The 23,268-nt window shown below is 38.9% G+C and overlaps 1 protein-coding gene across 13 annotated transcripts in view; it reads right to left on the bottom strand.

Moving 5' to 3' along the window:
* Nucleotides 1-23,268, bottom strand: part of USP15 (ubiquitin specific peptidase 15) — a 139,791-nt gene that overhangs the window by 45,222 nt on the left and 71,301 nt on the right. For 6 of the 13 annotated variants that reach the window (XR_004645691.1, XR_004645692.1, XR_004645690.1 and 3 more), the window contains exons 7-8: nucleotides 10,476-10,559; nucleotides 5,147-5,291 (exon numbers count right to left, since the gene is read on the bottom strand). Coding sequence is in view for 4 of the 13 variants with exons in the window: in XM_034770281.1 (XP_034626172.1) it covers nucleotides 5,147-5,291; nucleotides 10,476-10,559 (229 nt within the window). In the remaining 9 variants the exon portion in view is untranslated. The other 7 variants (XR_004645689.1, XR_004645688.1, XR_004645687.1 and 4 more) reach the window with 3 other exon arrangements.

Genomic DNA, 23,268 nt, shown 5'->3' with positions numbered 1-23,268 from the left:
GGGAAGGCTTTATCTAGAGTCTCTCAGCTACTGATCCAGTTAAGCAATAGTAGTTAACTGAACTGATACTCAAAAGAAATAAATAAGATATCCCTTTTCTCTCCCTGTTTGCAATTGTAGGGTTGTCTGGGAGTTTTTTAAAACATCCTCCCCAAACATGTGAAAATTCAAAATCTGCTGCCTGTTGTCTCCTATTTAGTAGTCTTACCACAAGTCCCTAGGGTATTCTTAGAGCTCTGAGAAGAAGAACAAGTTTCTCAATCTTGCCTTCAGGGTTACTACTCTGAACAGAGATCGGTCAGTGTGGCCATTAACTGAAGGCCTGGAGCAACTCTGAAGCATAGAAGTAAGGGTAGCAGTACCGCAATCCCCCTACAATAACTTTGCGCCCCACCAGGACATCTTTTTTTGGAGAAGACCCCTACAATTACAATACCATGACATTTCAGATTTAAATACCTGAAATCATGAAATTTACGATTTTTAAAATCCTATGCATGTGAAATTGACCAAAACGGACTGTGAATTTGGTAGGGCCCTACTTATAACTTCCTCTGCTTTAAACAATTCCATTGGAGAAATGGACTAAGTAATCTTTATGCCAATCTTTCTTTAGTGTGGTCTTACTACTGATTTGTAAGACTGGCATATGAAAAAAAACATTTAAAAAAAAGGGTTTTGCACTGCATGACACTGCACTATTGGCGTAATAACAGGCTAAAATTGTTGCAGCCTTCATTGAGAGATGGAAGATTGAAGTAGCAGAGTATTTCAAGAATAACTTCACTTATCTGCATTTTTGTTTACTTCACATTCAGCAGGACTCTTGGGAACTCATAAAAATAAATTATTTATGAAATTCAATTTCTGCTCATTGAGTTTCAAGTCAGAAGGAACTCTCTCCAAAAGTGTTCTATGCATCCTGACCTTTTACTGGTACATCAATTGTTATTTGTTAGATTTGTATTTTGTGAACTCAATCGCCCATGTTTTCTCATTGATATATTTCTTATTGAAATTAGAGTGCTGTTTACTACAGCCCTGTTTTCTGGGATCCTTGTAATATTTGATACATTTCAATTAAACAGGTCTATCATTAACTCTTTCAGTGCTGTGGCATTATTAATAAACAAAGACAGAATTTAAAAAATCAATTTAATCACTAATAAATACTGCATTTAAAACTTGCTACTGTTCTCTTGGGTCTCCATCTTCTTGGTGAATGTTTAAAGAGATTGTGACTGTAGCAGAAACTAACCTGTTTGAAAACTGTAGTTACCAATTCACACTATATTCAATACCTCCACAGGGCTGCATATGCTTTGACAAGTAGCTCATTTACATCCATAAGCAACCATAAGATTTTAAAAGATTATTAGGACTGAGGGTTTAAGGATTCAGTTTGCAAAGAAGAGGGAAAGAAAGTCCAAAATATAATCAACAAATATTTAGCTTTCATTTTTTATAGTCTATAGTAGAGTGCTTTTAGATCTACAGATAAAAAGGGCTATACGTATAAAGTAATATTTATATTGCATATTATATTATTCTCATTTTTTATTCTTAGTCTTTTTGCCTAAGATTGTGTATATGCCTAAAGTTACTGTATAGGAATGCTTTTATAAATATAAAAGATACAAACAAAATAAGTTTAAAGAGGAAACCAATTTAACTACTTATTTTCTTTTAATCTTTTATTTTTATAAAAAAACATTCCTATCCAGTAACTTTAGGCATTACACAATAGCAAGAGACAGACTAAACCTTTCATACTGACTACCTCCTAATCAACACACTCATTCCCTACTTCCTAAAACAAAGCTAAATAGCTTTGTATCTTTCCAGAAAAATCAATCTCTGTCTACCGCTCAGTGCTGTTATAGTCTGAGACACACAAGGTGAAAGAGGTAATATCTTTTAATGGACCACCTTTGCTGGTGGAAGGGCAGAGCTTTCAAGCTACACAGTGCTCTTCTTCAGATCTGTCCTCATCAGATTATGATTCTTCTTTTACAAGAGTGTTTTTTTTGTTTTTTTTTTTAAAGGGGGAGGAAAGTAGAAAGATATTATATCTAAAAAGTTTCAAGAGAAAAACAAAAAAAGTAGGTGCAAAATCTATCCCTGTATTTTAAGTTTTCATTAGACGTGATCAGCAAAATAAATTTTCATATAGACTATTCTAGAATAATTTCATGGACAGATACTAGCACTTAAATAGTTAAAATGGTAGATACTGTTAAAGCAGGTAACAGGTGTAAGACTGTAGACACGTCTACACTACAAACTTAAATTGACCAGGTTAGGTCGACTTACAGCCACTGCTGTAATTAGTCTCTGAACCGGACAAGAATGACAGCCAACAACAGCCAATGTAAGCTGGTGTAAGTAACCCCCAGTGTCTACCTGGACACTGTGTTGCCTTAACTACACTGACATAAACCCTTCTCGTGGAAATGGAATTATGATGTCAATGTATTAGGGCACTTACATCGGCAAAAGCAAGACTGTAGTGTAGACACTGACATAATTAGGTCGACGTAAGTTGCCTACATGGACCTAACACTATAGTGTAGACCAAATCAATGTCTTAGCAGGGTTACAGTTTTACTACTATTTGGGCTTATTTCTACCACAAATCACAAAAATTACTAGTCTTGCTAAATTTTTATTACTTCTCACAGCTATAAGTAGATCAGCTCCTATTCCTTTGGCAGCTAATATATTCTCAAAGGTTCCTGACACATTAACCTATTCACTCAGAAAGAACAGGATAATTATATATACGGGAATAAAAGGTTAAAATAATGCAATAGATGTCAGTTCATTATCTGACTCTCAAACCTTTATTCCCATGTTCAATCTTGTTCAGAAGAACAAAAATTCCTAAATTATTCCAGCTAAGTTGAAAGGCATCAATATCCTCAAGAGAAATTCACCAGAAGCTTTAATTGCCTGAGTAGACTCTAAAGCTAACCTTTCCCAGTGAAACAGTTCAACTCATGCCAACACCGTAACAAGAGGCCAAAATAAATGCCTTTGAGGCAACATAAAAGTGTCTTCAATAAGAGGGCACCTAGGGGTAGTGCACTGTACCACCAGAAGGGAGATCGGGGTTATATTTCCTGTTAACTGATCTCTGGCCCAGTAGAGGGTGGAAGCACCATGAAAGCAACATGCTCACCTCCTGGGAGTGGAGGGGTGTGGCTCACAATGCTCAATCATTTTTCACATCTGATTATAATGAGGTATTGACAGGCTACGCAGAGTTCCATCTAGTTCTCCTCAGGAAGGATGGCTGCGAAGTAGGACTGAGGGAAAATCCTTGCGCTTCTTGCACAGGAACAAAGGAGTCCTCCACCCATCCCCCAAGAAAAGAAATAAACAAGTACTCAATAAGATCAAAGATACAGCTATCTTCTGATTAACACATACAATAGTATCTTGTAAGTCAGCGGAAGCAAACATATATCTTGTTTTACAAATTGATTCATAAAACAACTAAGTTACCTGAAATACAAATTTGAATATCTGATTCTAGACCTACCAGATCAAAAATAGTCACTCCCAGATGCTCACATTAGATGTCTCATGAAATATGATAGGAAATGTCTGAAAAGGAAGGCTACTCTAATTCAATAGCCACTTTCCAGTCATCCAGACGAAACAAACATTTAGATTATACTGATTGGAAGCGCTGGAGGTAAGTGTAATAAGGTGTTTGGGTTTTTTTTTGGCATGTATGGCAAAATTTCAGCTAGCTCCTAGTTTACTTAATTCTATCTAAGATTATTTTATGTTGATGTCATTGTTCTCTCCCCTCCTCTCCAGAATTTCAGGTGCAAGTGAGGTAAAAGTAATCCAAGTGGAGTGCTAACCGTGCAAGGAAATATCTAGGAAGGTACATATTTGGTGGGAGTAGAGAAAGAAGAATCACCTAGTCTGGGCATTTCTAAGTTTGTATAGGAACCGCACACGCACACAAGCACAAGCCCCACACACAGCAGCTCTTCCCCTTCATTTTAAAAGTTTCATAACTAGCTACCAAGTTTATTTTATTTATGAGAAGAGTAGCATAATGGAGTCTGAGCAGAGAACTGAAGGTCAAATCACAAATCTGGAAATAACTCTCTGTGGCTTTGGGCAAGTCATTTAAACTCTGTCTCAGTTTTCTCATCTATAAGATTCAGGTAACACAGCACCTGTTTAGCTCACAGTACTGTTGTCAGGATTATATGCAATGTATTTCAGAAATGCAGAGTTCTTTCTCCCCAGTAGGGCTGCTAGCCAAGAGGCCATTTGCAGATGTCTGGGAACTTGGCGGGGTTGGGGGGAGGCAGCCAAGCAAATGGCTGGCGCCTCCTTGTAGCGGATGTTCAGTGCAGGTACTCCATAAGGAGGGCAGCCAGTGACCAGATAAATGGCCTGGTAAAGGACTTAAAAGGTGGTCCTGGATAAAGGAACAGAATAGGGGAGAGGGTTCGGGGACTCCAATGATCAGTACGGCAGGGAGCCAACCCCCTCTGTTCTCATAGCCCTCCTTAACCCTCTTACAAGGCTGGTGGATGGTAAGGTCCAAGCCATGGATCAGCTGGGGGACCTGGATGGAAACAAAAGGGGGCTGGCGAAAGCCCCGGATAACTGAGTTGAATAAGCATGGATTAAACAAAGGGGGTCTGGTGAAAGCCCCGGAGAATTGATTTAAATAAGCATGGATTTGCCTGCACTGTACACTTTATCTGCCGGGTAGTCCCAGACATCTATATAATAAAGTTGTGGCCTGATTAAACCCATAACAAGTCCTGTCCTTCTTGCGGTATACCCACACAATTAGAATTTGTATGTTTCCTTCTGCACCTCGTGCTTTTCACGAAGTACCAAGCAACAGAGGAGAGTGCAGAATCCTATTCAAGGGATCACTTGGGTTACTTAGGATCCTACTCAGGTTTTCTTTTGCAACTGGCTCCATGTGTAAAGCACAACATTAGGGGAAACAGTAGATATAAAAACTAAATTTCCCTACATAACAATCTGTGCTATTTTCTCAAATTTTATAGTGTTCTGCCAGTAACCAAGTGTCTCAATGCAAAATACAAAAATACTAATCTCCAAGTAATAAGCCAGGCTCACTTTATTCTGAAGCACCTACCTGAATTGCTGAGTTCATGAAACACGTATTTCCCAAGTTACTTAGGCCACAGAGGCCAGGCTGCTCATTGTGTCTTCCTGGCTCTGAATAATCATAGTTCTTATATGCAGTGTATGATGGGAGGCAATAGTTTGAATTTTTCACACTGTAAGAAAACAAAACATTTTTCACAATGTAGCCACGACCTATAATGCTTTAATACACCCAGTATTTTTGGTAATTATCAAATAAGTTATCTAAAATTAAAAGTAACTATTGTTAACTAGTTATCTAGATATCTTCTTAGAAGCATTTAACTTTGCAACTTATCAATCTTAAATGTCAGTCAAAAAGAAAAGGAAGATCTCTTTCCCTGCAAGCAACCAAATATTTTCATGCACCGAAACAACCAAAACAGACTACTATTGTATCTCTCTACCCTTGATTTACAGGAGCAGCTTCACAGCTCACTCCATTCTTCATTGCTCCATCAAATTTAAAACACTCAGACTTTAGGCACCACCAGCAGCAATAAATCATCTCATGTATATCCTTTCTGCATTCTGCTACTGTAAGAGAGTGAGGACAGTAGAAACTGGAATGAAGAGTTGTGCTTTGGTTACAGGTGAGAGCTGAGATTTCCAAGGCCACCGTGACATCACTGGCTTGATGCATTAGAAATTCTATTTATAGTTTCACTGCTAGGACAGCACAATCCAGCATTCAAATGCGGGAAAAAGCCTGGAGTAATAAGGAAAACACAAAATGCCTTCTAGCAAGTACATTCCAACTTCATAAAGCTCTATTATGTACCTATCTAGTGAGACTATATTAAAAATAAATGTTAGCTAAGTCAAGGGTAATTTATTACCATATGACAGAATACAAATACTAAATATACTCCCCCCCCCAATAAAAGAAGCATATTTTAAAAAACTAGAAGGGTAAAAGAGCCCAGTAAAACAGCAAGTTTTATCTTATATATAGAATTTTTTTTTTAAAAAATCACGTAAAAGATTAAAATTCCTTAAACTGTTTTTAGTTACTAATCAGATGAAATATTTATGATAGCAGCTTTGGATACAATTCAAGAGCATTTCTACAAACCTCAAATATTTCACATTAGAATAAACCTGAACAAGATTTTGAAGGTCATTTGCTAAGAAAAAACATGACAAGGAAAGAACATGCAGTGCAACAAATTAATCCTCAATCTTAAAAATACAAGTGGGTGACGGTGGTTTATGATGTACCATGGACCCTTTTCAATTTAAAAAAATATCCCTTAAAACTTGTATTCAGTATACGCAATTTAAATGATTACAAGATGAACTCCCACTTTCAGACCGCCTCTGTACATGTATCTATTTTAATTCAGCAGCTTTGCTGAGTTAATCTGAAAGTATTTCACTACTGATGAAGAAAACCAATTTTAAAACCGTCTGCTCTCTTGAACATTACAAAGAGAAAAAAATTAGAGAACCTCTCCTTCCTCAAAGACACACATGCAAGAATCAAGTATACCTCATATTTCTAAAAAAAGCTTTTCAGTCCCCTAGAGATAGACACTAAGGGAAAGCACCTTGCATCAATCTGAGGCATAATGCATACACAGGAGTCATAATATTAACAGTATAAGTAGCATTAAAATAGCCAGAAATCTTCTAGATGTAAATATCAGTCTTTGCACAGACTAAAACATATGCAATATTTTCTTTGGATTACATTATTTTGTAACTAATTTTTTATATTAAGATACAATTAATCAGATGACAAATTGATACTGATTTTTTTGTTTTAACATGAGAATCACACAGAGGTGATAACATAGCCTTTTGTATTTTGTGGTACACACTACTGAAAATTATATGGTAAATATAATATTCCTGTGGCAGTGTAAAATAAAATGAAAGTATTCCAAAAGATGAAATACACACAAATTCCGGTAAGCTGTCAATGCTGAGCTGTTGTGATGCATCTGTCCTAATTTATTTCTCCAAAGGGGAATCTATTTCTGGTCTCAATTCTGGCCCACAAAAGAGAGATATGTTCTAGTGGTTTGGAGATCTCTTCCCCCCCCCACCCCAGGTCAATTCTGCTCAGTGATCCCCATTTCCCCATGACGGGAGTGCTCCTGCATTGGTGCAATGCCTGTGCTGCCTGATTTAATAAACAGTCTGGCAACAAGTGTGGTGAAGTCTTTTACAACCATTATTGCAGCCAATAAGCTGCAGAAGACACTGGGAACCTGGTGAGAGTAAATCCCTTTACTTCTTGAGCTGAATGCTGTGTACACTTGGGAACCATGAAGTTTCTTGTGATGTGTACTTTGCCATATGAAATTTCAACAGAATATAAGAATATAACTTCCATATTGAACTGGGTTTCCAGGAGAGGTTAGCAGAGACTCTGTGGGCTCACTAGCAGAGGGTTAACAATGGAGTGCCATCAAAAGGCACTAACCTGAATGGTCTTCCACTCAAATGGAAGTACCATAGAATAATGCAAGGGCTGCAGCCCAGAGGAACCAGTTTTCCCAGTCTGGACTTCAGATGGGCTGTAACTAAGCAACAAATCACCTGAGGATGGACATGAAGTTGCTGAGGGAATAACCTCAGAGAGGAATCTGGATCTTCATAAAAGGACAAAGTTCTGCACTTAGAAGGCGTTCTCTCACTCACCGGAACAGAAAGGCAAGACTGGGCAGTAGAGATAGAGGAGAGGAGTGTTCTGGGGCCCTGAAAGGACTGACCAACATTCATAGAGAGCGCTCGAAAAGGTAAGGACATTGCAGACAGGGTTTTGTTATTTTTATTATCTTTTCATAGATCTCTATTTCTTGTGCTGTGTCTATGAGTAAAGTGTGACTGATTTACAAATTCCTTTTCAAAGTCTGTGTCCCCCTTATTTTAACTGTCACAGTTTCCAGTGGATGAAATAGTAATCTAGAGCACTCACAGCTTTAATGGAACACTGAGGAACATGCAATTGCTACTGGGGAGGATCAGCACTAGTTTTGGGGCCTAGGCAGTTACATTGAAGAGTCCCATAGCTAAGTAAGTGTGTGTGCGCGCTTGAGAGTGTATCTAGAAGCTCTGAGCTTCAAACAGTGATTGGACTCCGGGATTGAACCATTGTCCTATTACAGCAACATGGTAAGCATCCACAATAGGGAGCTCGGCCAGGATTGTAAGGACATCTCTCCTTTTTCAGGTTTTAGTATCAAAATAGTAAAAGGCTAGAGTATACTCTAATTAAGCCTAGAGCAGGATTAACAGCAAAATCAGCTCCACATTTCCATTTAGCCTTGCAACAATCATCTTCCCAATCACATTCTTATGTATCTCAAATTTAACCTGAACAAGTTTCTATGGGTAAAACACTTCAGTTTCTACACCCATTGTCTCTTTGATACGTCTGCTGGGATTCTGAACAAAAGTGCCAGCACCCTGTAGACGCCTGACAAGTAAGGAAGTAGGAAGTGATCGTCGTCGACGATCCCTCAAAGTCAAGGATGATCTCTTTTAAAGATTTTATTTTTCATGGGTCCTTTGGTGACTGAAGAGTCCAATTGTTGAGCCACAGGCTAATTGGCAGACATTGCAGGTGGTGCTGGAAGACAGGGTTGGACTGAGATTACTCCTTGACTGTTGTCTTTCCTTTCTTTTCTGGTGTTTTTCTGCGACCAGGGCAAGGCGATTTCCCTCCAAAGCGGATGTTCCCTTTCTGACAAGTCTTTGCCAGTTATTCCTATGCTGAGCTGCTGTCTTCCAGTGTGCGGTGTCGATGCCACTTCTCTTTATGTTTATCTTGAGGGTATCTTTAAAGCGTTTCTTTTGGCCTCCTCGTTTCCTTTCTCCTTTGGCGAGCTGGGCATACAGCAGTTGTTTTGGTAAGCATATATCAAGCATGCACACACAGTGCCCGCTCCACCTCAGCTGGCGCTGGATAATCAGGGCCTCAACACTGAAAATGTTGGCCTCTATGAGGACACTGACATTAGTGCGATGATCCTCCCACTTTATGTTGAGGTTCTTCCATAGAAAGTGCTAGTGCTGACAGTCCAGGTTTTTCAGGAGGTCACCCAAGTCTCACAGCCTTGGAGAGTTGGGATTACCACCGCTTTGTAAACTAACAGTTTACTATGTGTTCCGATGTTGTGATTGTTGAACACCCGTTGAGATGGTCTTCCAAAGGTAAAGCTGGCACGGCAAATTCTGTGCTGAATCTCGACATCTATGTCTGCCCTCTGTGAGCGACGGCTGACAAGATAGGCAAAGTATTCTACATTTTCCAGTTCTTCTTTGTTGATACAGATCTTCCTTGCTGGGTCTGATGACTGGCCGGGGACTGTCTGGTGGAGAAATTTTGTTTTGCTGATGTTCAGAGTTAGCCTTAAGCTTCAGAGAAGCAATTAAAGTCTGTTTGAAGATCCTCCTTTGAGTGTGCAACTACAGCACAATCATTTTACCGCAATCTCACCTTACCGCCCTGGGTGACCCTATCAGGAGTACAGGACTCCAGACAGCATCACTCTTAGATCTTAGGTATACGCAAGCTTTTCCACCACATCAAGGTGGCAGCCCAAGGAGAAGAGGAAGTGATAGGAGACAATTTTAAAGAAATACATTTTAAAGAAAGATAAAAAGTCTGTCTTTTCACTGAGAATCTATTGTTACAATATCCAAACACAGCAATCCTTTTCACACAATGATCTCAGACTTCTAACACCAAGGCACAACAGTAGGTAGACAGACTATCAACGTTAATTCAAGGACTATAAATCAGTCTCACCTGACCATTATGTCTTCATATTGCAGTGGTCTCAAACCTGTGTGTGATGTCCACTCTAATACAATCCACAGGGATTGGGGGGATGGTGGGGGTGGAGGAGGGAAGGACTGCCTCCCTTCACTTTAAATTTCCTTTAATTTATTAGTTTCTCTCAAATACAGCAGTACATTTTTTAAAATGTATTTAACATGATAAACTCTAAAGGAAGTCTTAAGACGCTTTCTTACAGCGCTCAATGTTCTTTTTAGTCTCTTAATTGTTGAACAGTGTGTGTGTGTGTGTGTGTGTGTATGTATATACACATATACACACTTATATATATATATATATATAGTATAGTCACCCAAGCATCTTTAACAGAGTTTCACTTCTTGATATCATGTTTATACAGCACCCGCACTAAGAAGTACTGACCAATAATAAAAGAATTACAACCAGAGCACTGTCAAAACAAAACTAATTCCCTAACTTAAAAAGTAAAAAAACAAGGTCATTTTCCAAATGATATTTGGGAGATTTCAATTAAATAAAAAAATTCTTAAGATATGTTGCTTACTTTCTGTTGTTGATGTTGTTATAATTATTTGATAGAGATGGAGAGATCTTTGGTAAAGTTGAAAAATTGGATGCACCTGGGGACCTTTAAAAATATGAAAATGTTAAATTAGATAAAAATGCTGAGATATTAAAATTAATCATGAAAAAGAAAAAGCTAACAGATGAACAATGTATGTAAATAAGTATGAAAAAATAAAGTTCTTATGAGCAGAGCACTAATTATTCAGGATAATGGTTTCCAGATTCAAAATGCATCTTCTTAAAATCAAAATAGATTATTTCATAACACTTCATGTCAAACTTTCATATCGCACCGGATATCACAAAAATTACTAAAATAAGCCAAAAATGGCCTATAGAAAAAGAATGCCAAAACGTTAATCAGCCTATACAAAGGCAACAAAATAAAGCAGATGCATTTTTCTTCTAAAAATTGGAACATAAAACCTTGTATAGGCTTTATTAATTTCTAAATTTTAAAATGGCTTTTGAGATGAGATATGAAAGTGTCATTTGTAACTAAAATAAGAATACATGTTTTAAAAAGGTAAGTATTCCCAAATTAGTGTAAATTCAGCCATTTAAAAGCAACATTATACCACTTGTTAAGAGGTTCTCTTTTAACTGACTGATGGACATTAATAGAAATTGTTGGAGACACAAAACATTAGAAAGTATTTCATGTTTACTCAACGCCAAGTCAAATCAAAGCATTATATTTTTTACACTTTATCTAAGCTATACATCCTTTTAAAAACTATAAAGTTGGGAGTTGTTGAATGTTTTCAATAAAGGAGACCCCATGAGTTGTAACAATTACATGTAATTAATATACAGCATATTCTTGCTGTTTTTCCTTGATTAAGCATATGGGCCCAACACAAAAAAACACTGAAAACTATGGAAAAACCCTAACTGACTTAATTGGGCTTTGCCTCAAGCCTGGCTCCCAGGTGACCTAAGACTGTTTAGTACTATGGCATGCAAAAGTTAGGCAGAAGTAGTAACAAATATTACATGTTCAGATGTTCTGTGCTTTCAAGAACAAAATGGCTCACAGCAGATATAATTATGTTTTGAGAACTCTCCATGTGAGATCTGACACTTTCTTAAAAATATTTAACAAACAACTAGATCCTAATGCTTCCAAGCAATAAAAGCATAAGATATGGCCATTGGGAAAAGAAAATTACTTTGATTGTGAAAATCCCTTTGGCCTTCTGATATTATATACTCTTCCCAGGTGATAATTTAAATCACCCTCTCTTCTTTGGACCATAAGAACAGCCATGCTGGGTCAGACCAATGGTCCATCCAGCCCCGTATCGTCTGACAAAAGCCAGTGACAGATGCTTCAGAACAAATAAACGGAACAGTCAATTCTGAGTTGTCCAGTACCAGATTCCTGTAGTCAGACGTTAAGGGACACCTGGAGCCTGCGGTTATGTGCCTGACCATATTGGCTTATAGTCATTGATAGATAAAGTTCATGGAGGATAGGTCCAATTATTTTTTGAACCCACTTAGACTTTTGGCCTTCACAACATCACACAATACACAGTCAACCTGTGGAACTTGTTGCCATGGGAAGTTCTTCCTTATGTTTGTTTTAAAACTGCTATTAATTCCATTGGGCAACCCCTGGTCATGTGTTATGTGAAGGGATAAATAACACTTCCTTATTCACTTTCTCCATACCATTCATGGTTTGACAGACCTCTCTCATATCTCCCCTTAGTCATCTTTTTTCTAATCTGAACAGTCTCAGTCTTTTTAATCTCTCCTCATATGGAAACTGTACCTTATCCCTAATAATTTTCATTGCCCTTCTCTGTATCTTTTCCAATTCTAATATACCTTTTTTGAGATAAGGTGCCCAGAACTGCATGTAGTATTCAAGGTGGGGGCATAGCATGCATTTATACAGCAGCATTATGATATTTTTGGTTTTATTATCTATCCCTTTCCTAATAGTTCCTAAGATTCTGTTAGCTTTTTTGACTGCTGCAGCACATTGAGCAGATATTTTCAGAGAACTATCCATGATAACACCAAGATCTGTTTCTGAGGGATAATAGCTAATTTAGACCCTATCATTTTGTATATACAGTTAGGATTGTTTTCCAATGTGCATTATTTTGCACTTAACATTGAATTTCATCTGTCATTTTGTTACCAGTCTCCCAGTGTAGTGAGATCCCTTTGTAATTATTAACAGCTGCTTTGGATTTAACTATCTTGAGTATTTTTGTATTCTCTGCACATTTTGCCACTTGACCCCTTTTCCAGATAATTTATGAATATGTTAAACAGCACAGGTTTCAGTACAGATCTTTGGGTGACCCCACTATTTACCTCTCTTCATTGCATCACAAACAATAAATAAACAAACAGACTACATGCACAGGAAAGTTATAAAATTTTATGAAGTCAACTTCTCATTGACTATTTAAGATCAAGTTAAATCAAACGTGAAACTGTTTACACTCCAGTTTCTTGAGATCAAGTATTTTAAAGGGAACTTAAAGACAAAGTGAGCTGGAACAATTGTTTATTTTCAATTAAATTTTCAAACAAAAATTTGTAATGTGTATGGCATTTGACCACATAAATACTATTTTGTTTTTAATAAAGAGAAATAATCTGTTACAGCTAATATCTACCAAATAGTCAAAGTAATCCCACGCAGTTTTACTATTAACGGGCTTTCCCCCCCAAAGATAAATAGAATAAGTAAATTTTGATTCTAAATAAGGTAGCAATCAGAAAGTTTTTATATTTAGATGGAAAATGTTGTCCATATTCTAAATATCTATATAAAAACAAGCAAGCATTTGCTATGAGATAATGTGACAGCTGTGATAGACCCAGACCAGCTGGGAACAGCAGAGTAGCAGAAGAGAGATATACTGGCCACTGGATAAGTAGTTTTCTCTTCCCTGAGTGACCAGAACAGGGGCTGCTCCAGGTTAATAGACCACCTGACTCCAATTAACCTGCTAAGAGTCAGGTGAGGCAGTTAAGCACCTGACTCTAATTAAGGCCCTTCTGATGCTATAAAAGGGCTCACTCCAGTCAAGCCAGGGAGCGGAGGTGTGTGTGAGGAACTGGAAGCAAGAGGTGTGCAAGAAGCTGAGACTGAGTAGGCGTACAGCTGGAGGACTGAAAAGTACAAGCGTTATCAGAGATCAGGAGAGTGGTCCGGTGGTGAGGACAAAGAAGGTGTTGGGAGGAGGTCCTGGGGAAGTAGCCCAAAGAGTTGTAGGTGTCATGCAACTGTACCAGGAGGCACTCTAAACAGCTGCAGTCCCCAGGGCCTTGGGCTGGAACCCGGAGTAGAGGGTGGGCCCGGGTTCCCCCCATACTTCCCAACTCCTGATCAAACACAGGAGAAATTGACCTGGACTATAGCTTCTACCAGAGGGGAAGGTCTCTGGACTGTTTCCTCACCCACCGGGTGAATCTGTGAAGCGAGCAAATCCGCCAATAAGCACAAGACCCACCAAGGTAGAGGAGGAACTTTGTCACACGGCTTAATATGACAACTTAGTAAGTCAGTCTTACTGCTCTGTGGCAGGCAGCTAGCTGAAACATTCTTAGAGCTGTTTACATTCTTGCTGACACTGATAAGCTTGAGAACTAAGAAAAACAGAAGGCCATCATGGCACTTACAGAATTCAATACATAGCAAACTACTTTTTCAAAAACACCGTAAAACAATAAGTGGAGAATGATTTCATTTTCACTTTTCAAAAAGGATATCAAACTAACAATAGAAAGTACAAAAAGATCAATCATAAGACAGCAGACAAGAGTGTTCACAGGTCATTATTTTTAATTTTCACTTTTTTTAAATGAAAGGTCCTGTAGAAATGGCAACACAGGTCTACTAACAAATATAGTAAGCGTGTCAAACATTTGCTGTGACAAAATATGTTAAGGATGACAGTGGTAAAAAAATTCCACGTCCCCATTTTAACTATAATAATATAGATTCCAAGACTAAAGGCATTTTCTACATAGTGCAGTAATTTGAAAATATGGCACACAAGAAATTTTGACTGCATTGTTTTAAAGCATATGTTTGTAAATGTTTGACTAAAGAATATGCACTCAGATCCTGTAGCGATAAGTAGAGGGTTGAGAAAAAGAAAAGAAGGAAGTTGCTTTGGTTTTAAATCAGGGCATCTTTTAATGTGCTATAGTAGCATCCACATTTTCTGTAAAACAGTATTATAGCAACTCCCTTAAAAGATACCTGACAATAGTCAAGGTAGTTTACTATTTAAATCAATGCAGCAATTCTTCGATACAAGAACAGAAAACCAATTATTAAACTTTATTCATACTCCACTGAATTCTGACACTTTAGCTGTTACAGAATGAAATATTTACTATGGGTATATTCAAGAATATACTGAGCAATGTGAAATGGGTGGCATTATAATCTTTATTTTACAAAATAAGAGAATGCTATTCATTTCAACAATAAAAGGAAGTCATATTGTCCTTACCTATATCTTCATGTCTGTGATATCTGTTTATTATTTCAGCTAGAAAGTAGCTCCGAATATTTTATTAATATATATATATGGGCTTATTTTGTTAGGCGATGAAGTGATACTTTAATAATTGGCGCCTTAGGTAGTTCTGTATTCTTAAGATGCCAATAATGATTAAAATAAATTGGATACTGGATAGTGTTACTTTCATTTTAAATAATGTGTTCCATTTAATTTTATCCTTTGACTTTGTCTGATCAAATAATATGCATTCAAAGTCATATGAACGTTTGGTCAGTCAACTGGCTAAACAGCTATTTCTAATTTGAATTCCCAACTCATTCAATTTGTTGCAAGCCACTGCTCTCCTTAAAAGTATTGAATATGATTTTAGAGCTTACAGATTCTGTGTCAGATATAATTTTAAAAAAGATTATTCCAAGTAGCTATTTAGAGTTTACTGACTTTTTGGGTTTAGGCTGGCAATTGGTCTCCTCACTACCGTCAGTGGGCATTTAAAATTTATCAGGTATATTTTGATGAAGAGGCACAGTATCTCTGATTCAAAGTAGTTTGGTCAGGAACTAGGATGTAGACTAAAGGCTTCAATTATTTCTTGTAATACTGGCCAACTTTTATAAAGTTGTATAAAAAGCATAAGATCATTAGCATAAAATGAAACTTTGTTTTCTATTCCTAATCAGGAGCGGCGCCAGGGGTTTTGGCGCCCTAGGCAGGGGTCCTTCCGCGCTCCCGGTCATCATTGGCAATTCTGCGGCGGGGGGTCCTCCCGGTCTTCAAGGCACTTCGGCAGCAGGTCCTGGAGTGAGTGAAGGACCCACCGCAGAATTGCCGCCAAAGACCTGGAGCGCGGAAGAACCCCTCGCCGCTGAATTGCTGCCAAAGACGGCAAAATCCCATGCCCCCAAATCCTGGTGCCCTTGGTGACCGCCTCGGTCGCCTAAATGGAAGCACCGGCCCTGTTCCTAATACACTTATTCTCTGAATTTCTTCAGTGACTCTGCTTTTTTTGCGCTAATGGTTTGATAATTAAACCAAATTAGGAAGGGTTATAAGGGACACCCTTTTCTTATTCCTCTGTATAATAGTATCAGCTCAGTCTTTGAGACATTTCCCCAAATACGTGCTTAAGGATTTTTGTAGATTACTTTCAGAAGTGGATTAAAGTGTTCCCCAAAGTGTTCTAAATAAAAATGGGCATCCTACTAAATCAAAAGTCTCTTCTGCATCCATAGCTAAAAATGCAGGTGTTTTTATTAGAGCTCTGAGAATCCTGTAGCATATGTAGGAGTTTTTTTGTTAAGGAGCTTCTTCCTTTTAGAAAGCCAATTTGGCTTTGGTGCACTAATTTAGGCATTATTGTCTCTAATCCGGATGCTAGTAGTTTAGTTAAAATCTTACTATCTATATTTATTAAAGAGATGAGTCTAAAAAATGCTGGATCTAAGAAGTCCTTATTTGGTTTAGGTATCAAAACTGTCATATATACTCAATCATAAGCCAGTTCATTTATAAGCCAACCCCCCCAAGATGGATAAGTAAAAATGGAAAATTTTTATGACCCATTCAAAAGCCAACCCTATAATTCAGGGATCGGCAAACTTTGGCTCCCGGGCCATCAGGATAAGCCACTGGCGGGCTGAGACGGTTTGTTTACCTCGAATGTCCACAGGCACAGAGATAAACCTAAGTAATCAAAGTGTCCCGGCCCGCCAGCGGCTTACCCTGACAAGCCGGGACAGCAATCGGTGGGGAAATTGGTGGAGGGGGAGTAACCCCTGTGACCACCCCCTCATGACCCCGCCCCTAGCCCAGGACCCCCACACTCTCCCCATCCCATCCCTTCCCACCTTAGCTGGGGCGGACCAGGGGAGGATGTCTCTGGCCTGGATGGAGCTGCTCCGGCAGGCTGGGTGGTGCGGCCACATCCTGTTCCGACAGGCCAGACCGGGAGGCGCAGCTGCAGTGTGCTCTGGCGGGCCGGGCAGCACGGCCACAGCCTGCTAGCCCCGGAGCTGCAGCTGCTTCGGAGGCTGGAGGGAAAGAGCAGCATGGCCAGAAGCAGAGAGACTCTAGCCCAGCATCTTCCCTTCTGGCTCTGCTGCCTCTCCTTGTCTCCTCTCTTGGGGGGGAGGGGTTGTGTCCCACCTATCCCTCTCTATACCCGTTCATAAGCCGACCCCCTTCTCTGATGCCTCCCCTTTTTACTAAAAAAATTCAGCTTATGAATGAGTATATACCGTATATCTGTTTGATAGAAGTTATTTATTAAGCACACTGTTACCCAAGAAGGCAGAAATACATTAGCTAACAATGGAGATACCTGTGTTTTTAAACATTTTATAGTATTCAGGGTGGATCCATCTGGTGCAGGACTTTTCTCTGGTTTTAGTAATGAGATTACCATCTCTATTTCTTCCTGTGCTGTTGGGCCATCTACTACTCATTATATGAAAGCCTGGGCCTTTTAAAACCCTGCAATATACTAGTTCTTAATTCTTCCATGTTTACACATTTGCTAGTATAGATCTTTCTGAAATATCCTGTTGTTATTCTGTTAATCCCGTTTTTGTTTTTTTGGAGTATTCCACTTTTGTCCTTAACATAGGGTACAGCTGTTCTGGGTTTTCTGTAGGAAATCCATCTGGCTAGTAATTTGCCAGATTTGTTTCCCCTTCAGAAATTCCTGTGTTCAGCAAGTAAGAGAGCTGTCTGTTGTTTTTTTTTCCCCCCCGTTATCAGTGCTTCTAATCTTTTTTGTCATCAATCTCTTGAAGCAAGTCTGCGTTAACAGTCAAATAATATTTCTTCAACCTGTAAATTTGTTCCTCTAAGTCTACATGTTCTTTTTTTTCCCCATGAAAATTGCATGAGATAATACGTCCCCTCACTATTGCTTTAAAGGCCGCCCCCAACTAGTTTCTGTGAATATTTCCTGTAAGGGATTATCTTCAATATAATAATCAGTATGATTTTTTATTTTATTCACAAAGCCTGTGTCTTAACAATATATTACTAAATCTCCAACTTCTGTCTCTTATTCCTGAATTAGACTTAATTTTCAGGAAGATAGATGCATGGTGCGAGATATGATTTAATACAATTCTAACATTAAAAATTTCATGTAAAAACTTTTGCTATACTAGGATAGATCTAATTTTTATATATTTTGGAGTAAAAAGTAAAGTCCTTTCCATTAGAGGGTAGGAAGCTCAGATATCTATTATGTCCTATTCTTTATATGTTGACTCCAGTGTTTGAGCTTTTTTACATGGAGCTTCTCACCTAATTGGTAATCTACCTGACATGAGGTGAAGATAACAGTTAAAGTCATCTGCAGCTATTACCCATGAATTCTGAACTGCTGTTATCATTCCAAAAATATTAACCAATGAGCAATCCTCATTTTGGGCATAGATGTTACATATTGTAACCCTCTACACATCCCTGCACCAAAACTCACCTGTCCTCTGGATCTGTTTGATACTTTCACATTCCCTTGCTACTTGCTTACTTAGTAGTATAAACACCCTTAGAATCATAGAATATCAGGGTTGGAAGGGACCTCAGAAGGTCATCTAGTCCAACCCCCTGCTCAAAGCAGGACCAATCCCCAACTTTTGTCTCTTATTCCTGAATTAGACTTAATTTTCAGGAAGACAGATGCATGGTGCGAGATATGATTTAATACAATTCTAACATTTAAAATTTAATGTAAAACAACTTTTGCTATACTAGGATAGATCTAATTTTTATATATTTTGGCAATTTTGGAGTAAAAAGTGAAGTCCTTCCCATTAGAGGGTAGGAACCTTCTGTTTCAGGAACTGTAAGACATTCCATATACATGAGATAGCCATTCCCTTTTGAGTTCTTCTTTTGTTTTGAGTTAGTTTCTTGAAGCATTGCCACTACTACCTTCTGCTTTTTCAAAAGCAGAAAGTACCCTTCTTAAATGTTTAGTGTTTTAGTCCCCTAACATTCCAGAAGCACCAGACTGTTCCCATTTCTTTTTTATCCATTTTTAAATATGTTCTGGTATTCTTAATATTTACAAACTTTCCTAATATTCATCCCTGTGCTATTATTTGTTGAAAATTTCTTAACTTCTTTACCATGTCTTCCAGAGCCTGGCATGAATCCATAGGCGTTGGAGTTCCAGTCCTTTTATCTTCAAACTTCTCTTACCAGAGACTTTCCATTGTATCTTCTGTCTTGTATCCTTTTTTGCTGTACTCTTCCTTCCATGCTTTCTTTGCTGATTGTTCTTCTCTCATTCTGATCACCTGTCCAGCCCACCTCAAATGTGCATTTACAGTCAATTCATCTTCTCCTTAATTTCTTTCATGCACACTCATCTACCCTCTGCTTGCCTGGCATTCTACTCAGAATATTGTTTTCTACTACCTGCACCTTCTTTTCTTCATTCTCCATAAGACTCAGCTTTTTGAAATCATAGAGTAGGCAGAGACAAAACACATGCAGCACACACTTTTCCTTTCAGTTTGTTACTTAACTGTCTATCCCGCAATACTCCTGTCATCTTTTTCACTGTCATCCATGCACACTGTTTTTTTCTTTTCAATTCTCCAGATCTCCCTCTGATGGCATTAAGTGTACTTCCCAAGTATACAAATTCTTTCTGCTGCTTCAGCTTCTCTCCTGAAACTTCAAACTATAGCTCTTCTTCCACATTCCCTATTTGCATGGCTTCCATTTTCTTTGTGCTTATCTTTAAACCATGGTCTTCAACCATAGATGAACCTCATTCAAAACTCTGGCTACTAAAATTATACAGATCATCAGTAGGATTCAATAGGTAGGGTCTTGAAGTGTCAAACATGACAGGCAGAGAGAGATGGCAAAGCAACATCCTCTTATCTTGTAATTCCTGACTGTAAGTCTAGATAAAACTGGAAGAATTCTGCGCCAAAAAATTAAAAATTCTGGACACAAGATTTTAAAATTCTGCAAAATTCTGCAAATTTTATTTGTCAAAAGAACACTATATAATCACACCACTTTCAATTTTGGTAATTTATTTCAAAATACCTGTCAGCAAGTATGTCTGTAACAATACAGACACACAAAAGTTTGCCAGGAGTAAAGAGTTAAAGAAACTGCTACAAGAGCCCAGACAGTCACACCCACTCCCTCCCAGAGCCCAGCAGCGCGCCCCCTCCTGCAAGCCCAGACTCTCTCCCACACCTCAGAGCCCAGCCATGGCCTGACCCCAGCCCAGACACTCACATCCCCTCCCCCTCAGAGTCCAGCCGTGGTCCCCCTCCCCCCTAGAGACCAGATGCAGCCCCCCCTCAGCCCAGACCCTCACACCCCCAATGTCCCCAGAGGGCAGGGATCCAGAGGGAGAAACAGCCTGATGCTGGGTCCCATGTTTGCACGGAGTTTCCTGCGTACCACCGCCGCCTCCTTCTTCCTTCAGGGCATACTGGGAATTGAGGTGCTGGTAACCCTCCAGTTTCCTCCCCCTTTCCCCAGTCTAGTCTTCTATTTGTGAGCTGGGCTCTGCCAGGTCCAGCAACCCCTAGTGGAGGCCAACATCTCTGCAGACCATTTCTGTGGGGGGAAAAAAGGAAATTCTACACACACAACATTAATTTCTGCAAAATTCTGCATTGCACAGTGGCGCAAAATTCCCCCCAGGAGTAAGAGTCTACAACATCCAAGTGCACTCAATTCTGTACCCAAAAAAATGGGGGCGCTCTCACACTAGGTATTGATCTGCTCATATATTTTTGAGGAAAATAGCTTATAATAGATACAGGTAGGGAATTGCAAGAGGCAACTTATCAAGGGCATAGATATCATTCCAGCATCGGTCTATGAACTTAATCAGAAACACACAGCACCAAACACGAGTATGAGGAAAGCTATATAGTTTTTAGATATTGGTTAAAACATTAATTATCATCTTTTTTCCTAGTAAAGACAAGTCACAAAGGTGTTAACTACATCAAGTTAATTAACTTGGTTAAAAAAAGCCTCTTGTGTACACATACTCTTAACATGTTTCAGATTTTTGTATAGAGCTGACAGGGGAAAGTAAAGGTTAACAAAATTAAATACACTTGTGTCTGGATAACCTTTGTTTGAAGCCTTACATTAGTGTAACATCCCCAAGCATGTTAGCCAAAAGTAAGGGCTATTTGCTTCAGTGAGACATTTCCCTAGTGGTATATTCTCCAAAAGTATATTTTAGGACAATAAATGTTTGGCAGTTTTATATGTGGTGACTGCATAAAACTATTAATTCACTTCCCAATATTCTGCTTCTCAAAACAAGGGATGCAGAGTGAAAAGGTGTTCTATTTAAGATATTGCTGTAGGAATTCTGTGCAAGATGTTAAGTGAATTCCTATAATTTGACGTAGCTAATTATAGTAGTATAAGTAAAGAAAGGAAAACTCTGTTCTCTCAGACATATTGTAATAGATCTATACTGCCATACAAACCACTTTGGCTTGGAAGAATATTTAGTCACCCCCCAATGTAATATGAAGGGTAAAATCAAAAGATAGAAAAATAAAGCAAGTAGCTCCTGGATATGGTTGAAATGTCTGTTTAATTAGTACCTATAATTTCTCTAAGTTTTTGCAAGTGATTTTTATAAAGAAGGAGAAACTACTCTTGAATATTGACTAGAACTATTCTTCTAAATTACAAATTTTGACAAAAGTTTAAAGTTTTAGAAAAGGGAGGTGTCACACTCACTGTGTTTGATAAAGAGTTGATCTATCAAGAAGGATAGGAGAAGGTAAACATGCTCTAAGTTCCTGGCTGAATATACAATTTAAAATCTAAAAGTGGCTTCAGCCTCAAGACTGGAAACAGTAATACCAAAGTAATTAAGAGAGATCAAAATGAATTTAAGGGTAGATAACTTCTGAATAATATTTATAAAGCTTTAGCTTATTATATTCCGGTCAGTCAGAAGCACCTTCTGGATCATCTCATCACTGGATGCAATTAAAACTTTTGACAGTCAAAATTGCATTAGTCTTATAAGACAATGGAGATAATGGCATTTTGAGGTAACTTTCTACATTGGCTAAAGGAAATATGCACACTAGCCCTACGGCTGCTTTGATAGCACACAAGGGAAAAAAACAAACCAACAAGTTTTAGGATGGGATGGGCAAAAGTCAAGGATGCCCGCTTCCTCTAATTTTCTTTACTATTGACCTTGAATCGCTGGGCCCACATTCAGATTAAATGGGGGAAAAAATCAAGGGTATCCAAGTTAGAAAAGACTTTCACTTGCTTCTCGTATGCAGAGATGATATGATCTTGTATCTGAATATATTGTACCGGAAGTATTGCGTATACTGGAGATAGTCAGAAAAACCGCTCTGGATTTAAAAACGAACATATCCTCAGTAATAATGAAAGATAGGTAAACCAATTAGAGCTAGCCAAATTTATTTATTTATTTATTTAACAGAATAGTCTGTTGGGTTTTTTTTCTTTCTGGTTTTCAATTAGATCTAATAAGTAGTCTCTTATGTTCCAAAAAGGCTTTAGGTGATATTTTAAAAAGTACTCATCACCAACAATTGGAGCCAGATTTTCAGAATGAAGAGGCTTGGTCAGAGGTGGGCAAACTACTGGCCGCGGGCCACATCCGGCCCGTGGGACTGTCCTGCCCGACCCCGAGCTCCTGGCCTGGGAGGCTAGCCCCGGCCCCGGCCCCTCCTCTGCTATTCTCTCTCTCCCACAGCCTCAGCTCGCCCCGCCGCCGGCGCAATGCTTTGGGTGGCAGGGCTGTGAGCTCCTGGGGCAGCGCAGGTGTAGAGCTGGGGCCTGACCTGGTCTCTGTGCTGCGTGGTGGCAGCGGCAGCATGGCCCAGCTCCAGCCGGGCGGCGCAGCTGTAGCGCCGCCAGCCACTGGTGCTCCAGGCAGCGTGGTAAGTGGTCAGGGAGCGGGGGGATGGAAAGGGGGAAGTTGGATAGAGGGCAGGGGAGTTCGGGGCGTGGTCAGGGGTCGGGTGGGTGGATAGGGGTCCGGGCAGTGCAGGTAAAAGACTAAAAGTAAGTTGGTTTTAACATGCTAGACTGAAAACAAATGGATGTTTATCTTCTCCTAGTTTAAAAATGTATTTGGTCTCTAACCAAAGATCCATAGCATTCTGTAATGATAACCTTTAAAACATTCATTGGACTTGAACAGAGGCACGTAAACATGCTTTCAAAAACTGTAACAACTTTTGAATTGACACAAACAGATAAGACAAAAATACTTTGTAGAGG

The sequence above is a fragment of the Trachemys scripta genome, chromosome 1 (assembly GCF_013100865.1).
Source record: "Trachemys scripta elegans isolate TJP31775 chromosome 1, CAS_Tse_1.0, whole genome shotgun sequence".
Taxonomy (NCBI): Eukaryota; Metazoa; Chordata; order Testudines; family Emydidae; genus Trachemys; species Trachemys scripta.
The sequence above is the reverse complement of the archived record's forward strand: the minus strand, read 5'-3'. Positions and strand labels throughout refer to the sequence as shown.